Source organism: Trachinotus anak, unplaced genomic scaffold (assembly GCF_046630095.1).
Source record: "Trachinotus anak isolate AG129_WGS33_773 ecotype Australia unplaced genomic scaffold, CSIRO_AGI_Tana_v1 ptg000008l, whole genome shotgun sequence".
Taxonomy (NCBI): Eukaryota; Metazoa; Chordata; class Actinopteri; order Carangiformes; family Carangidae; genus Trachinotus; species Trachinotus anak.
This window is the reverse complement of record NW_027273859.1, coordinates 26,722,949-26,741,714: the sequence shown is the minus strand read 5'-3', so window position 1 is coordinate 26,741,714 and position 18,766 is coordinate 26,722,949. Positions and strand designations below refer to the sequence as shown.

The following is an 18,766-nucleotide window of genomic DNA, read 5'->3' as shown; positions in this document are numbered from 1 at the left end:
CTGGAGCACATTTCAGATGTGTGTAGGGTGCTGCAGACAGCCAAGGTCATGTGTTTTGTCAGGAAACATTTATTGTGGATTGACAACACAATCGAGATAAAGATATTTTCTATCACTCTAAATCTCACTCAAACTTCTCTCAGCCGTCCATCTGAATGTCCCAACTCTAATTTCTGTCTTTGTTGTGTGCTCTTTACAAAACAAAGTCTAAGAGAATAATCAATGATACATTGAGGTAATTCAAAACCCACTTACTGTTCATTGACAACACATCTTCTAAACTTCAATGAGGCGATAATGGCCTTTTGGAGGAGCTCCTTTCTGTCCTTAAACCTTTTAGAGGTCCTGTTTTTTCCCTCAGTCCTGGGTCCAATCGACCATGATGGAAACATGACGCCCAGTGCACATGCTGATTGTGGCCCTTTTCCAATACAGCTACAAATTTCATCCATCTCCATTCAAGCAGCGCTCAAACATTGTTCAGTTGATGCTGCGTTTGAAAAGAGTGAAGGAAAATAAAGAAAAAATAGCCACTGGCCCCATGATGCTTTCTGCTGTCTACTAACCATGTTTTCTGATACGTTCATGACATTGAATGTGACACACCAGAAAGCAAACTTGTCTACTGACAGTGGGAAAGGCATCAATCACCTTTTTTAAGTAGTTTTAACCTCTGTTCAAAAAACACATATACACGCTAATTTTGGTTAAAAAGGGTATGGCATACATTGTGTCCTGGAAAAATCCTGGAACATCCTAGTCCCAGTTATCAGGGATTATCAATATTGACTTTCATTCTCGGGGTATTAGCCCTTCTGCCCCTGTCTTCATGCTGTTTCCATGTTTGATAACCCAGACACTACCATGTTACTGTAATTGGTCTACATACTTCTCTTCATCATTCTTGCATAAGAAATACCTGAGAGATGCTTTGATTTTGTTGTATTATTAATGCACTGACACATCTGAATAACACATGATTGAGACCCTAACTACTATCCTCTGAGGTGGTGCTGATGCACAGCTGCTGTTGTGTCTGATTACAGATTTTGATGGGGTTTTTTTTTATGACATTGTAGAAAATTTCTAAAATCTGATATGATTTCTCTTATTCTCTGCAAACAAATGCAAAATTGGCTTCAGTTTAACTAAACAATATAAGCTCAAGTTTAACTGTATTTTCAAATCTGTTTCAGCAAGACATTTTTCCATCAAGATTCGTCATGACAGGGCATTATCAGTGGCATTTTGCCAAATGCACATCAGCATTGCTATGCCAAAATCTATAAGGCCTAATGTTTGTCTTTGCCTGGAGGTGTGTGGTTCTTTTAGATTTGTGGAAGTTATATGATCTCAAAGAATCTCTCTCCGTTATGTTGCAGCTACAGTAAGTTTCTTCTACCGTCAGTAAAGTGACAAAACACCAGCACACAAGGAGGACTAAATGAGGAAATGTGTGTTTATTTGTTGAGGTTCATCAGTGCTTCATCTGTAGCTGCCATGCTGTCACTTACTAATGTCAACAATGTGGTCCCAGCGACTGATGCAACATCATGCAAATAAAGCCTTGGAGGAAGTAGTAGGACAGTGAAAATATGAGTCTTAATAACAATTAATAATCATGAAGCTGACTAAACTAACAACTTCCTTCCTTCCTTCCCTGCTGAATCCCACAGTTGTGCCTCCCCCTTCCTGCCACGTTTATAGAATCTGTTTCCTTATATCTTCACAATCATGTGACACATAAAACACACAGACATACACACAGGTCTGTCTTAGTTTAAGGTTCCTCCACTGCCTCCACTTTAATTTTTGTGGTGTTCAAAGCATTGAAAAAAATATATTTGAAAAACTCAGCAGCCACATCTCTTTGGCTCTTAGGTGTCACAGACTTTTCTTAGGTAATATTTGCAATAATTGTATTATGTCAACAGTACAAATATTAGAAATGTTGTTCATTTACAACAAATTACCATTAACACATGTATTCTTGAGAAAATATTGCTGCATTTTTTTTATCAGCATAACAAGGAAATCGAACCTATCTGCAAAGTTTTCATTGCCAAAGATTTTTCTCTTTACAATATCTTCTCCTGGCAGCTAAAGCATGGTCAGCTTTTATATAATTATGTTAAATAACTTGAACTTAAATAACGTAATGCACCACCCACTCCTAGCAAGAAACCATGTTCGGCTGCAGAGAAAACATATAAATTGTCTGTTTTAAAGTGTCGCATTGTAATTGAGTTCCCACGTACATCTTTTATTGATAAAATTACAGTGAGTAAAAGAGATCATCACTCAGTCCAGCAGGTGTTGAGGTCCAGCATGTGTCTCTGTGAGAGTGTAGTTTTGCCTGGAGGAGTTACAGGTTCAAGTCCAGTAAAGTGCAGAGTGGCTCTGGAGCCATGTTTGGCTTCATGAGAGTGCTCGGCTATAGATGGTGAGAGGCAGTTAATGAGGAAACTTCTTCCCACTGTGTGGAGAAGTTGTAAATGGACTGCATTCATATGACTCTTTTCTAAACTTCTAACTAAACTACCCATCCGCACAGACATTCGTTCAGTGCTTGTTCTATACAGAGCACTGTAACACACACACACACTCACTGAGGTTCATTTTCTTGCACAAAAACGCTTTAACATGTTGACTGGAGGAGGAGGGGATCCAGTCACCTACCTTCTGAATAGTGGCCAACCTGCCAGCCACCCCATATACCTGCACTTTCCACATCTGAGGTTTCCTTTTAGATGATGATTGTGGTAGGTAGATTGAAAAGTACAAGGTTGTCTCTGATTGTCATCACAATGACAGCAGCAGGGGGTCTTGTTGTGATTTCTCGCACTTAGGATGTGCTGGTGTCTGTTGATTATGTCTCAAAGTTTTTTGCAACAGTGATTGAATTCAAATGTGAAGGTTATTCTTTCACTTTTTCAGATGAAGAAACTCAGACCTTGACAATATTAAAGCCTGGTTGTAGACTATATCTGTTATGGATGGATGGTAATGTCTTTCATAGAAACTTGATTTTATCTTATCCGCTTTGCATGTGAATTCATCCGTTACGGAGCATTTTGTCCTGAGTTGTGAGAACTGTCCATTAGGTTTGTTTTGTTTCAAGTGGCTGGTTATAGTGGAGGAGGGTATTACGTTGCATGGGCTTCCGTTAAATCGAGGTATGAATGCTTCTGTCCTGATATTTAGAGATTGTAAGGTCGTTGTAGTGTTGAGGTTATTTTCCTCTGTGAATTTTAGAAAAGAACAGCTCTTTTGGAAAGACTCTTACTGATGAGGGCCATGAGGCTGAAACTTTAGTCCATAGCTGCGATAAAGTGGTGAAATTGAGACTTGTCAACTTTCTCCTGAAGCTCTTTGTGTGTGTGCTGCCTTTTCACCTTTGGATATTGAACACTCGTTTCATTTTAATCTGTCAGCACCAGTCTCCATATTATACTTAACTTTCTGAACCAAAAGCAAAGCTCCATTTTTTTCAAATACATTTCTTTGAATAATGTATGAACATGACATTATTTAACAAAAAGGGCCAAGCTTCTCATTCTCCTAAATCAGAATCAGAATCAGAATCGGTTTTATTGCCAAGTATGTTTCCACATACAAGGAATTTGTGCTGGTGATTGGTGCAATTGTGGATCAGGGGGGATCAGTGACAGTGGGGCTCTCTAGCCTTGTTGATAAGGCTGATAGCAGACGGGAAGAAGCTGTTTTTGTGGCGAGAGGTTTTGGTCCTGAAGGACCGCAGCCTCCTGCCAGAGGGGAGTGACTCAAAGAGTTTGTGTCCAGGGCGGGAGGAGTCAGCTACAATCTTCCCTGCACGCCTCAGAGTCCTTGAGGCGTACAGGTCCTGGAGGGACGGAAGATTGCAGCCAATCACCTTCTCCGCAGAGTGGATGATATGCTGCAGTCTGTTATTGTCCTTCTCCGTGGCAGCAGCGTACCAGATGGTGATGGAGGAGGTGAGGATGGACTCAATGATGGAGGTGTAGAAGTTCACCATCATAGTCCTTGGCAGGTTGAACTTCTTCAACTGCCTCAGGAAATACATCCTCTGCTGAGCTTTCTTGCTGAGGGAGCTGATGTTCAGCTCCCACTTAATGTCCTGTGCGATGGTGGTTCCCAAGAAGCGGAAATGCTCCACGGTGGCCACGGGGGAGTCGCACAGGGTGATGGGGGTGGGTGGGGCTGGGTTTTTCCTGAAGTCCACTATCATCTCCACTGTCTTCAGAGCGCTAAGCTCTAGGTTGTTCTGCCTGCACCAGGTCACCAAACGGTCAGTCTCCCACCTGTAGGCAGACTCATCGCCATCAGAGATGAGTCCAATGAGAGTGGTGTCGTCTGCAAACTTCAGGAGCTTGACAGACTGATGGCTGGAGGTGCAGGCGTTGGTGTACAGGGAGAAGAGCAGAGGAGAAAGAACGCAGCCTTGTGGGGATCCAGTGCTGATGGTCTGGGAGTCAGACACATGCTTTCCTAGCTTCACGTGCTACCTCCTGTCAGACAGGAAGTCGGTGATCCACCTGCAGGTGGAGTCAGGCACGCTCAGCTGGGAGAGCTTGTCCTGCAGCAGAGCCGGGATGATGGTGTTGAAGGCAGAGCTGAAGTCCACAAACAGGATCCTGGCATTGGTCCCTGAGGAGTCCAGGTGCTGGAGGATGAAGTGGAGAGCCATGTTGACGGCGTCGTCTACGGACCTGTTGGCTCTGTAGGCGAACTGCAGGGGGTCCGTGAACACCGGAGACAGCTGATCAGCACAGTGCTTCAGGGATGATGGAGAGACAGAGTCAGGACCGGCAGCTTTGCGGGGGTTCTGCTTCTTAAAAAGTCTGTTGACATCTCTCTCCAGGATAGAGAGAGACGTTCCTTTGGTAGGGGAGGAGGAGGGTTCTGATGTGGCTAGTTGTTGAGGTGCCAGGGTCCCTGCTAAAGTGGGGGAGGAGAAGCTGGTGGTCTGGAGGTGGTGGCTGGACTGGCAGCGGCAGTAGAACTCATTCAGATCATTGGCCAGATGGAAGTCATTAATGGAGTGGGGGGGGGGGTTTAGGTTTGTAGTTAGTGATCTGTCTGAGCCCTTTCCAGACAGAAGAAGAGTCGTTGGCTGAGAACTGGAGCTGAAGTTTCTCAGAGTACAGTCGTTTAGCTTCTCTCACCGCCTTGCTAAACCTGTACTTGGGCTCTTTAAACCTGTCCCTGTCCCCACTCCTGAAAGCTTCCTCCTTTTGCCTCCTGAGCTGACTGAGCTTAGCTGTGAACCAGCGTTTGTCATTGTTATAACTCACCCTGGTACGTGATGGGATACAGCAGTCCTCACAGAAGCTGATGTATGACGTCACAGCCTCTGTGAACTCATCCAGACTGTTGGAAGCAGTCCTGAACACCTCCCAGTCAGTGCAGTCCAAACATGCCTGCAGATCCTCTATGGCTTCACTGCTCCACTGCTTCGATGTCCTCACAACAGGTTTACACAGTTTTAGTTTCTGCCTGTATGTGGGAATCAGGTGGACCATGACATGGTCAGAGTGGCCCAGTGCAGCCCGGGGGACGGCGTGATAAGCTTTGCCAAAATAAAACAGTTTAAAATCATTGAACGCCAACATTTGGAGAGGTTTTTTTTCAGTAAAATCAAGTCAATTTCTCTTACAAATAACCTTCATCCTTTCTCCTGGTTTCCATCAGGTTATGCTCCAGTGACGGGAATGTGCCACCCTGTCCGGAGCTGCACCCTCAACCATGAAGACGGCTTCTCCTCAGCCTTCGTTGTGGCTCACGAGACCGGACATGTGTAGGTTCCTCTTGTTGTGTTCTTCCATCTTTGTCTGTTAGGGTACTGGAAGCTCTTTAACATACACACGCCTCTTCATATGGTGACACTGTGCTGTAGTATAAGATAAATTATTGTCCTTCTGCTGAACATGTTAAGGGAACATCTCTTTGGGGCTTTTTTTTCTCCTTGTGATCTCTATATTAAGTGACACTGGGGACCTTTAAGCAGATTGGCCTTGAGCACTATGACAGCAAACATGTGAGCCTTTATTGAATTTCATGGTTTGTTTATCAAGCGCATGTCAGTTTATCCGTCCACATTTCCTGCAACATTCTTTACTCCTGAAGTAAAGTTCACTAAAACACTAAATACACAAAGCACAGAAAGTTATCGAACCCTGTAACCCCAAATCTTGCACATGACCACCAATACATGCAGGTAGAACTTGATTTGTTCATGAATGCAACAGAACAGGCAAGAAAAAAAGGAAAAAGGACAGATCTGGTCAGATTCATGGATGAAGCTCAGATCTATATTAAAGGTTCTATAAATGAGATCAAACGAGACTTTAAACAATAATATGGCGGTAAACAACTATTGTCTATTTATAGATTTCTCTGTTCTCTGTTTTGGTAACCTGGCTGGAAATGTGGGAGGTTTGTGCGTTTGAGTCCCTCATGTAAACCAATGGCCTTCCCCATGTTTAAATACACAGGCACCACCTGACACAGTGCAGTTTGCAGCCTCCAGGTGAAAGCGACGGTGTTCAGGTTAAAGCAACCTTCTTTTCTTTCACTGAAGAATTCACTTTTTACTCTAAAAAGGCTCCAACAAAGCGAGATGAGACCAGAGTACAGGCTGATTGGCCATGGGGGGCACTGGCTCAAATCCCAGTGGGCCAGTGGCAGATCTAAACATCCAGAAAGTTTTTCCCAGCTCCATCAGTGTCTTTACCTACCAGCAATGTCAGTATCTTAACCATCAGCGTAATTTGTGCGACTGAGGCTAAAGTCCAAGGCTGAGTTTCTTTCCCAGTCCGACTGTGGAGCCAGTACTGCTCTGTCTTTACCGACAAAGACAACCCTGCGAGCTGCTAGAGGGCTCCAGCTTCACTCAGAACTGGTTTTCTTCTCCTCCATGTGTAAGTAACATGATGCTACATAATGTTATATGTGTGTTTTCAATAGTGACGGCTACAGTAGCATGATAACGTTAGCTGAATTGCTGTTACCAACGTTATGAATTATTTTGGCAAATGTTGGGGGGGTAGTCAAACGGAGGCCAGAGATGTGGGCTGATGAAGCATTTGTTTTGGTCTGAGATGCTACAGAGCAGTGATTAACACAGGCTTCGTCCAAATTCACTCACTATTGGTGGTCTGCATTCACTGAAATACTAAATTACTATTAATAAATTAAATTATTAGTTACTGATTCATAAATCTGTTTGTAATTGTTTAAAATTTCTGTGCGTAATTATATACAGTAGTGTCTACAAAGAAATTTTTGTGTGTTTTTCTTGTTGACTGCAGAAAAGTCTCCACTAACAAACTAAATAAAATAAAAATTAAGCAACAAATTTTGAATATTCTCTGTGAAATTTAGCTCTAATGTGTGTTGTGCCCTCAAAAATTCTCACAAAGGAAGAAACGAAAAGATGAGAGAGTTTGAGGAAGGCTTCAGATAAGCTGGGGTTCTGCACTGAAACCCGGACCAGCTGGAGTGCACAATAATAAGCAGTTCACATCAGGCCGTTTTTACACTTGCTCTTTTCAAGCTGTGAAACATTTTCTAACAAGGAGCATTTGTGTCTCACAGGTGTGCTGTTGGTGGTCCTGATGCAAGTGGTTCTAACCAAACTTTGAAAAGAAGCTTAGTAGAAAGAGCAGGCAACAGAAATAAGTAGAATTCTTCAGAATCACCAATAGGACATTTTTGAATCATTCAAAGTTTTCAATAGCAACTACAAAAATCCAAGCAGGCAAACAAAGTACAAAGAGTCAGGCTGAGGCAAAGTCCAAAAAACATAAACAACGTCAAACACATGACCAGAACCAAAACAGGCAGGCAAAGATCAGAGCGCTGGACAGCAAAGGTACATGGCACGAAGACAGTCTGGCAGAGAAAGTGGAAACAGGCCGGTTTATAGGGAGCTCATGAGGTGAGCAGGTGAGTGGGAGGGGGCAGGTTGGAGAATGGCAGGGTCTGAAATGACAGCAGAAATGGAGCATTTATGAACAAACAACTGGACAGAATGATTGAAAGGATGAATGAGCAGACTGGAACTCAAGACCATGACATTTTTAGAGAAGAGTGATGCTGTCCTTCAGCGGGAGCAGCAGCTGTTTGACTGAGTCATCCAGCTGAGACAGTCACTGAGCGAGACACCGAATCCTCCAACGTCACGCTTGTTGCTCTGTAGCGGAGGATTTCATCTTCAAGGATCAATAGACTTGGCAATGGGAAAAAAAAATATAAAAATCATGTAGAAATCAGTGGCTGTACTGTACACACACAGACACACACACACACGGACAGCTTTTTACTGAGAGGTGAGCATTGTAAAGGACGAAAGACAGGGGTCAAATACTTGGTGGGCTGGCCAGGGACAAAGTCCCAGGTCACTTTTTTGCCCCAGTCCGTCCCAGGTCTCAACTGCTCTATCACATCCCTTCATGCTCACCAAAATGATGTTTGCTGCACAGGCAGGCCTCGCCATCTTTCCACCCTTTTTCCTCTCCACATGTTTCATAAAGTTATTCCGCTTGAGACTGGGTACCTGGACAGCACATGAAAAAATCATCAGTTGTCCACCTCTCTTAAACCTCCAAGTCAGCCACTCTTTAATGAATGGTTCCTTTGTTCTACTTGCTAGCTCCTCGCTCCTTGCTAGGCCTTATTTATTGCATTTTCAAATTTTCCTTCTTGTAAAATTATTTCCTAAACATCTGTGCTGTACATCTGTATGCCGCTCAGTGTTGTTTGAAAACAAGCTACAGTACTTTAAATCAGAGAAGCCTTAGGAAAACAGTGCAAATGACCAACTGTCAAAACAGGAATCATTATATTTCTGAGATGATGATGAGATGAGCAGTGATGGAGCTTCAGGGTCTCCTGTCTCCTCATTTTACCATCACACTGATGCCTTCAGTGATCAATAACCCAGGATAAGAAGCCGTAGACATACCCTCTCAACCAGCTCCCATGGTAAGAACTTTTGATTTAACGGGACTTTTCAAAGAAGCCAGGAAGTAGCATCAGATCATTATTTCCTCAGGCAGGCAGTGTTAATCCGATGGGGACAATGGTGCAAGCTGAGTTTTTAATCAAGATGAGCCACCACTTGTTCCTAGGTAACCATACATCACATAAATCATGCGACCACTGATTGAGTAAATATGTAAGCTGTGACTGTTGTTTTATCGCACTAAAGTAAGTTTCTGAAGCGAAGTACATTTAAGAATATATACACTACATCCTGCTGATATCTGAGAGGAATTATTATTCTGCTTGGACACAAAAGTTCAGCCAGCAGCTGCTCAACAGCCTCTCAGACAATCTTTAAGTCTGAGGGGGCATTGATTTAATCAGCAGAAGAGACAGAAGCCTCTAAAGAAACACACTGAGAAAACCAACAAAGAGGAGATCATGAACAAGTTGTGTCAGACACACACACACAGTGCTGACAGCTGGGTTCAGTCTGGGTGCATGTGTCCATCATGATTAGATATGAGATATTTCATCATTATAGCTTAATCAGCACCCCTCAAGCTGCCACATAAGACTTCCTGTTGCACTTTGTTTGCAGGAAGTTTCATTCTCTATAATGTCAGAGCATCAAGTCCTGCTGTCAGAAATCAGCAAACAAAAACCTAAGACACTAGTGTCAGTCTTAGAGGATGCAAAACAATTACACAATGTTAGCAGTACATCTGTCAGTGACGTGTCATCAGAGCAGCTGTGTGCTGCCACAGAAATAAAGAGGGATGAAGATAGATGCTAAACTGCTTAAACTTTGCTTTAAAAATGCTACTTTTTAAAGCAAAGTGGTCCATGACTCATATGCAGGCTGTTCAGAGGGAAAACAGCCCCCAGGATATTAGACTAGAGAATATTAAAGCCCACAGAAGGTGATGTTAAATCAGTAATGGTGTCATATCATATTTAAACCTCAAATTCATTTATAATAAGCCACAGCATTTTTTCAGTCAATGCCCATTGGCCCTTACAAAGATACTTAACCCTAAACTTGTGCTTTGGTGCATTTCAGTCTTTAATTTAAAGCCCAAAGCAGGTGAACTGTTGCTATGACTTTTTGCATTTTAATAGACTTACTGTAGAAAAGCACTTTAATATTAACTCAAACTTATGTTTGAAGTTTCCTAATTAATGCTTTTTTAACAGGGGTCTGCCGACCAATTAGAAAAGAGTTCTTCCTGTTGTCCACTAATTAAGTGAACTAAATACCATAGATTATATGAATGGAGAGGAATGTCAGCAACTACAGTGCATGCCAAGAGTGAAAGGACTAAAAAGACACAAATACAGAAATAGAAGCTCAAGGCTCAGCTCGCCCTTACCCAGAGGTTTGCATAAAGACAGTGTATTAATTCTACATAGTACTTCAAATTAATTAATAAAAAAAAAATAAAATTGTGTCTAGAAGTTGATTGTTAACCTAGGAAATAGTTTTACAACCACACCTCACAGGCTTGAACAAATGGTCACTGGACAAACTCTCTGGATTTGTATTATATACAAATATTTGCAAAACAAAACAAAATGTCAGGAGCAGAGACAAGTTCAAAAGCTGCAGAACCGCTTCAACCTTTCTTGCATCTCTAAAAACAACTGAGTGGGAATTTAAGCTGGTGACACTGGAACATACAATATCGACTCCTCATCTGCTCACACACAACTATTTATTGATGCTTACTGTATGTGAGCAAAACATGACCTTTCTTTCAGAGCAAGGACGTAACAGTATGTACAGTGGTACTGTGGTGGTATTGTTTTCTCTTTTAGCTTTCTCACACCGGGCAATTAGACTCTGTGAGGTGTAGTCCAGAGAACAAAGAGTACCTCCTTAATATCAGCTGAAAATCCAAAATAATTGTTTGTTTTTTTTTCAATGATTGAAAAAAAAAATTTAATCTATAAATTAGGTTGGGAATACATTTTGTCACAACCACAAGAAACTGTAATGCTGTGCTAACAGGTTTTTAAAATGACATTAGAGTGATATGTGTGACAGCAGAGTGTTATGCTCTGAGAATAAATGATGTATAATGATTGGTGAAGCCCAGAGGAGCCACATGCAGCAAACAATGAGAAGCAAACACCATCTGTCCTTTTTATAAAACCTTTTGATTTGAAGCAATTTGAGGCCGTGTACTACAAGTTGTCTGATATTAATAACAATTACATTAATGACCTTGTAAGTTCCCCACAAGTTATTGATACTTTGTTCATAGTGCAGATGAATGAAGTAGCAGAGTAGCAGATGAAGAAGACTTGAAACTAGAGACTGAGACCATGAACTCATCAGGAAAATGTTTACTGAGGCAATAAATCAAGTGAGAAGTAGAGACATTTTCCCATAGACTTCAATACAATCAGACTTGTTTTTACAACCAGTGGAGTCGCCCCTGATGGTCATTAGATACAGGTTTAAGACACTTCTGCACTGGCTTCACTTTTCAGACCTGCAGTCTACATTTTAATTTAGTCTGTGTTCTTAATATAATGGATTAACTGAACAATCCAGTCCACTTTTCGAAAACTTTCAACCATTGATTTGAATTAACAGTTTGAGAAAAACATAACCAAATCCTCCACATGCTAATTAATACTATGTGGAATGGTTGAAAGCTCCAGAAAAAACAAGTAAGCAGATGTTATGACCATTAACTGCAGCCTCTCCACTTATTTTTTATGTTTGTTGGTCCCAATTTTCTGTTCCTCACGTAAAGTACATCAGCTCGTCTTAATAACATCCCAGTGCTGCCAAGTGGTGCATTGGTGGCTGAGGGTTTCAGGCGTTCACCATAATTCTGAAGTCTCTGGTTTGACGCTGGCGAGAGAGCTTTGTTGCCTGTGATTCTCTTTCTCCTCTCATTTCCAGTCATCTGTCGACTGTCTGCTCTCAGCTAAGGGCACAAACTGTCCTGAAGATTACTTCAGAAAAGACAGATGGCATTTGATTCATGCTCCTGTAAAATCTTGAGAATAGCTTTCAATGGTCGGCTGTTTCAGCCTCCCACAATTGTTTCTACAATTGCCTCGTCAGGCTTCTTGTCTCAGTGTGAGTAGGTGCTGTCGGTGGATTGGAAGTGAAGATGATCACTCTCTGGCCACCACAAATAGCTCAATGCTAAAGTCTTACACTACATCATCTGCCTTCATTTGAATATATTTAAAGTATTTCACAAATATCGTCTATTTTTTATGAGTAGCAGATTTTGCATGATATTCCCTGGCTTATTCAATATTTGCACAGCCCTTTGTTGCTTTCTATCCTCTCTTCTTGTTGTCATTTCCACATTACAACTGTCCATGAAAAAGATTTAAAGTTGATCAATTCAGTCATAAATATAACACCTCTCACTGAAAACAGAGAGGCACTGCCTTTTATTCCAGGTAGAATACTGTGTAATAGATTACAATGAACTGTGGGATATCATTCGACAGCTGAACACTTAAAGTTACAAACAAATCAAGACTAAATGACCGTGTGATAATTGTAAAGTCAGCTTAAAGAAAGATTATGGTTCCAAAAGGTGCCTTCACCTCTTCCAGCGAACTGACTTCTTTTCTTCATGGTAATGGCAGCGTGTCATCTAGTTCAATGTGACATTTACATCTGAATTTAATATTGACCTTCTGTGCAAAAACTTGAGAGGACAGTGTGATGAGCCTCTGGAGGATGTGTCTGGGAAATGTCTGGTCAAACTAACTTTGCGGCAAGATTTTTACATTTAAGTAAAAGTGAGGTGTTTGTTTGTAAATCAGGACACAGAAACCGTCACACTCACAAACTCAACTGGTGAAAAATAGACACAATATCTCTCGTCATGTGTCCCCAAAGAAAGACTGACATGAAGGAATCACATGAAATATTTTGAAATATCAAGAAAGATGGAAATGAAGGAAGAAAGGAAGGAAGGGAAAAAGGGGAGATAATAGTAGTGATATTTAAACATGTAGCTGAAATAGCTCATTTAAATACAGCTCTAAGATAACTGTAGTAGAGTTAATCTGAATGTGAAACATCCTAGAAAATGATCATAAATCTCTACTTAAGTACATTTTTTGACAAAATATATTATTCTTTTCCTCCTCTGGCCACCACAAGATAATACATTATAATTAATATTATGAATCAGTGGTGTAAGAAGGTCATATTTAGATAAAACTCCCTGGGGATTTGGTGTATGCTGATATCCTGCCTCTGTATAAATATCTGCATTTCTCTCCCTGTGGGAACAGGTTGGGCATGGAGCACGACGGCCAAGGCAACCGCTGCGGGGATGAAACCACGATGGGGAGCGTGATGGCTCCTCTGGTGCAGGCGGCCTTCCATCGATACCACTGGTCCATGTGCAGCGGACAGGAGCTGAAGAGATACATCCAGTGAGTTCACGTTCAGGTGCTCAGCACAGTGAGTGGGTGCAAAGAAACGCCCCGTGTTTTTGTAGAAGTGGTGCTGCTGCTTTTTATTTTTTATTTATAGTTTGTAGTTTGTTCCCACTATTTTGGCGTTTTACCATATTGTATGAGCTGACTGTAGGAAACAGATGGTAGAGTGGGAGCCTGAATGAATGAGGCCAAGAGGAGTAAGGATATAATGTGTTTGGAGAGTCACAGGCATTTATAATAAAATTACAGCTTTTATCAGACAGTACCCAGAGCTCGTCCCTCCATCCAAGGCCAACCACCCCACTTAACAGGTTCATTAACACCAGGAAATGTTTCGAAATGTTTAATCCTGCATTGAACCACATTTTATTAGCTGGACAGTTTTGCTAACTGTCTGATGGGGAGCATTAATTTTGTAGAACTCCTTCCAGCAAATATCAGAGTGTTGTGGCAGTTTATGTGCAAGTTTTCAAATAAGTTGGCAACCAGTTGTATGAGAAGCCATGGAGCCATGGCAAAAATTAATAATTTCATCTGTCCAAAATATCTGGTGCTTTATAAAGGCCACATGGTGGCACTCTCCACACCAGTGGTTCCCAACTTTCTCCAACTCATGGCCCACTTGAAATTCTCAAAAATGTTGACGGCCCACATCTGACCCCATATCAATACGGAGGCCAAACGCTCTCAGAGCACATTTTATTTTAATGATAATGACTGAACATTCAGGACTGTACTGAAAGCAGGGGAAGCCCAAGTTTTCCTTTTTGTTTGACGAGGGAGAGAAAATTAAAGGAGTTTTTTTTTTACATTTTTAATGTTTTTAAAGCTAATTTTGTTTTAACACATTTAAATACATTTATATTTTAGTTTTTTGTTTTTATAATTACATCTTTTTACCAAAATTGTACTGTTTTGTGAATAATTTGTAGGCCCCTTTGCAATACCTTCATGGCCCACCAGTGGGCCCCAGCCCACAGGTTGGGAACCACTGCTCTACACAAAAAGGAGCTTTTCTTTGGCTTTTCTTTCTGCCAAGTTTCACTCAAATCCACGAGGGGCTTTTTGAGATATCTGCCAACTAACGGATCAACAGACAAAGAAATAAATATTCGGGCCTATTAACATGAACTCCTGGGGAGAGGTGTCACTATATTTCATTCATTTTCATTTAAGATGAGGCGAGAAGATGACATCACTCAGTGGTGGAAACCTTCACTGCTCCCCTGCTGAAAAAAAACCTGCATAATTTACCCGCTTGAAAAGCAGAAGTAACTGAGGCTCATGGGCTCAGTTGGATACACACACATTTCTTATATGTAAAACAGCATCATGACGTCAACAGCACGTGTATCTGTGGCTCGTGTTGGGTTCACAGACATCAGGTTTTTCACTCAGCTGTAAAAGAGTCAATTTCTGATGGGGGACATTCAGCAGAGCGTGAACACCAAACTATTGACAGCTCATAAAAGTAGAGGCAGTGGCAACATGCGATCACTCGCCCATACAGTATGATGTTCTTTAAAACTGCTCCTGGCTATTGTAAGTGGATCTGTTGCAGAGAAAATCAATATATCGTATAAAAAGTGTGCAGAGTGTGGGAGCATAGACATGAAGGCTCTGGTTCTGAGGTGGTGAGAGAAAGCTTGGCGAGGCAGCTGCTGCAGTGAAATGTATGAGATCTTTGAAATCATTTCCACTTAAAGAAAACTCAGTATATCTCGTCTGACTGTGAGCAGGGTGCAGCTCTGCTCTGCTGAGCCACTTTTCCCCATCCTGCCTTATGCAGCCAAATCTGTCCCTAACCCGAAATAAACAAAAAAAAGCTGTTGTTGAATTTCTGTGGAAGCTTTCTGCAGCCATTAGTGAGAATATCCACAGGTATTTAAGTGGTGCAAGTTAGTAAAGGAGCCACATGAGAACAGTCACTTGTAGCATGTTCTGCTGTTCACTTAGAGCTGAACTGAAGGTGCTGAATCCAGGTGCATTTAATTTGCTTTCTATGATCAAAACATGGCTTTCTTTTGATTTGTTAGATTATTAATTAAGTAGTGAATTGTAAAGTGTGTGATTACAGAGAATTGACGTCAAATTTGAGTTGACTGCAAAATCTGAATAGTTAAATAGAGATAATTTTCCAGAATTGTGAGGCAAGGGCAAGTTTATTTATACAGCACTATTCAAATACAAAGCAATTCAAGGTGCTTTACAGAGGCATGGAAATACATTAAGAACAGGACATTAGGATGACATGAGATGAAAGGTGATAAAAGACAAAAAGTGATAAAAGACATTTAAAACAAGCAAATGCAAACATGACACAAGATTAAAAAGATGTTACCTATGCAATTTATTGATAAGCAGCAGCAAATAGTGAGGTGTGAACATAACATGAATTGTAAAAACCTGTATTTAATAATGGCTGTGTACTGTATCAAGGCTGGTGGATTTACCTGCACTGTAATGGCTTACAAGGTAAATTCCACAGCACTAATTCCATGAGTACAACAACACAGTCCAGCCTCAACTTTCTACAGATGTTTCATTATTAATGCATGCAAGGACTAGAGGGAGGGAGGAATGGACGCTTTATTGATCCTGTTAGGGGAATTGATCCCATGAGGGAAATAAATACACTTTGGCCAAATGTGAAACATCTGTTGAGGAAATATTAGCTTCATTGACAGTGGCCTAACATTGTTTAAAAAATGGCAAACTAGAAGTTATCGGAATTAATTAGTTAATAAAAACTGTCAACAGGAGAAACTCAGAGCTGATGAGTGGAAATGTACATTATTCTGAATTTATAAAGACAGCATGTAAACATGGGGTTTTCATTATCAGCAGCAAATAACAAAATTCTTAACAAAATGTATTTAAAAATTTAGGGCTAAATGCTAAAATAAGCCTATTTCAAGTAAAAGCATGCTGAATTTGAGGTAAATGTCTTTAGGAATTGACCCCAGTGTTGCCTATTCTTTCACTTCCTGACAGCACCTATGACTGTCTTCTGGACGACCCCTTCAAACACGACTGGCCACAGCTTCCTGAGCTTCCCGGCATCAACTACTCGATGGACGAGCAGTGTCGGTTTGACTTTGGAGTGGGCTACAAGATCTGCACTTCAGTGAGTACATTGTCAGGCTTCCATTTAGTGGGCACCTGTCCCAAAAATAAGATGTCATCAAACTGAAACTTTCTCAGGCTTTGAAATGAAATGGTACTCGAGATGAGTAGAAAAGTTCTGTTGAGCATTTTGCAGAGAGACGTGCAGGACAGGATGATGGCACCCTTCCAAGAAACGGACCTCTAAATAACAGCAGATGGAGCAGCACAAATACACGTCTGCTTACTCCTCCACAGTCACACTTGCGATCTGGAAAGCTGACAAATATTCTGTCGCTGTATTGTGCCATCAGTACGACGTTTCTTCTTTTACTGCTCACATCACCTTGATCTACCCCGTCCTGTAATTTATGTCACTTGTCGCTTTGCAATTTGCAAATTACTATGAAGGTTAATTCTTCCAGCCACTGCATACATTTTTTCACTTTTCTCACTTGTTTTAATAATAATAATAATAATACTTTATTTGTATAGCACTTTTCAATACAAATAACAAATCAAGGTGACATCACTCATCACTTTTTTTGTAAAAATGTGTTATAAGACATGAGATAAAATGACTCTGCAGGTCTGATCTCCTCTGGTAGGTCGTTCCAAAGTCTAGGGGCCCTGACAGCAAAGGCCCTGTCTCCTTTAGTTTTCACTCTAGACCTTGGAACGACAAGCAGTGAAAAGCCTAGCCTTAAAGGTAATTGAAAGAATTTTAAAATCAATCCTAAAACAAACGGGCAACCAGTATAGTGATGCTAGGACCGGGGTGAGGGTACAAAGAATTGCAGTAGTCCAGGCGAGAGGAAATAAAAGCACGTAGAAGCTTCTCCAGATCTGCTCTTCAGCAGCTCAGGATTTTCTAAAGCAGCTGCTCTATCCAGAGTTCATCCCAGCCGTGGAAGAAGTATTCAGTCCTTTACTCAAGGCTGCTATAATCAATACTTGCCACAATATGTAATCAGCTCTGTTCAGTGAGGAGTGATTACATATTGTGTAATTAACGTATTGAGCCCAGTTGCAGCTCGCTCATGCAGCACACCCTGCACACCCTGAATGATGGACAAGTGGAGAGGGCCAGTAAAAATGAGATTCTACTCATTTGAAATAGAAAATCAATATGTGGCCGCCACAAATAACTCAGTAACAAGTAAAAGCCTACATTCAACACTCACATAAAGACCTCAACTCTTTTTATAGACTGTCAAGGTTAATTTTAAACAAATTTATATGTTATCGGGCTAAAAAGTAACTTGGAGCTACAATTATAAGACAAATGCAGTGGACTGAAAATTAGACATGCAAAGGAGTAGAGGTGTAAAAAAAAGCAGAAGTTGGAAATACTGAAGTAAAGTCAGAAAGTCCATTTTTCCCGACCTTCTCATACAACCCATGGGAGCGTATCCTGAATTAGCGCCTCGTGGCAGCAGGAGATACAGGAGACACCACAGGTCAACAGCCAAAACATGAAGAACTAACCCTTTCATGTTGTGACAGCTCTACAGTCAAGGTTTGGTTAGGTTTAGGGAAAGAGGATGTTTTGGTTCAAATAAGTACTTCATTAAGGTCAGAGGACCTTCTTCGTCATGGTTACAATAATAAGCATGGTTAAGGCTGTAGAATGATCAAAGGGTTCGAAGGAACAACACTGACTGCTGTTTTGAACAGGGAAACTAATGCCAAAGTCCCATGTTTGGTTGACCCATCAGCTAAAACTACCTGACCTCCACCTTTGCTCCTGTCATAATTACAATGGCTACTAGAGAACGCTGCCACTTCAACATAAATATGTTTTGTTTTTACTGAAATAACCACCACATTTCACTTACCAATAAAACAAATCTATAGCTCCTAATAAGCTGCTTACACAAACAGTACATCTACTCAACTACTACACAACCATTCAGCTTTACAGTAAATGTAGCTGACTACCCTCCACCAGGAGCCTTTAGCCATCTCACCCACTCTCACCAGTGTGGGCTGGAACAAACACTTCTCACTGACTCTTGATCTGGCTGCTGTAAAGACACCTGCTGGCTCCATACTGACAAATCCTGCCTCATAAAAAAAGATGATTCACCTAAAGTGTGTTTACCCTGCAGAGACTCACCTCCTGCAGCCACCGGGAACATCATCATCTAATGATGAGGACACCACATGTTTTTTTTTTTTACCAACAGGTGTAATACACATACTAAAGTTCACTAACAAATAAACATAATCAATTCAGGTCTCA

The 18,766-nt window shown here is 41.2% G+C and overlaps 1 protein-coding gene across 2 annotated transcripts in view; it reads left to right on the top strand.

Moving 5' to 3' along the window:
• adamts3 (ADAM metallopeptidase with thrombospondin type 1 motif, 3) overlaps nt 1-18,766 on the top strand; it is a 157,316-nt gene that overhangs the window by 90,088 nt on the left and 48,462 nt on the right. For both annotated transcript variants that reach the window (XM_071483902.1, XM_071483901.1), the window contains 3 exons: nt 5,692-5,797; nt 13,267-13,410; nt 16,411-16,543. In XM_071483902.1, coding sequence (XP_071340003.1) covers nt 5,692-5,797; nt 13,267-13,410; nt 16,411-16,543 — 383 coding nt within the window. The remainder of the gene's footprint in view (nt 1-5,691; nt 5,798-13,266; nt 13,411-16,410; nt 16,544-18,766) is intronic.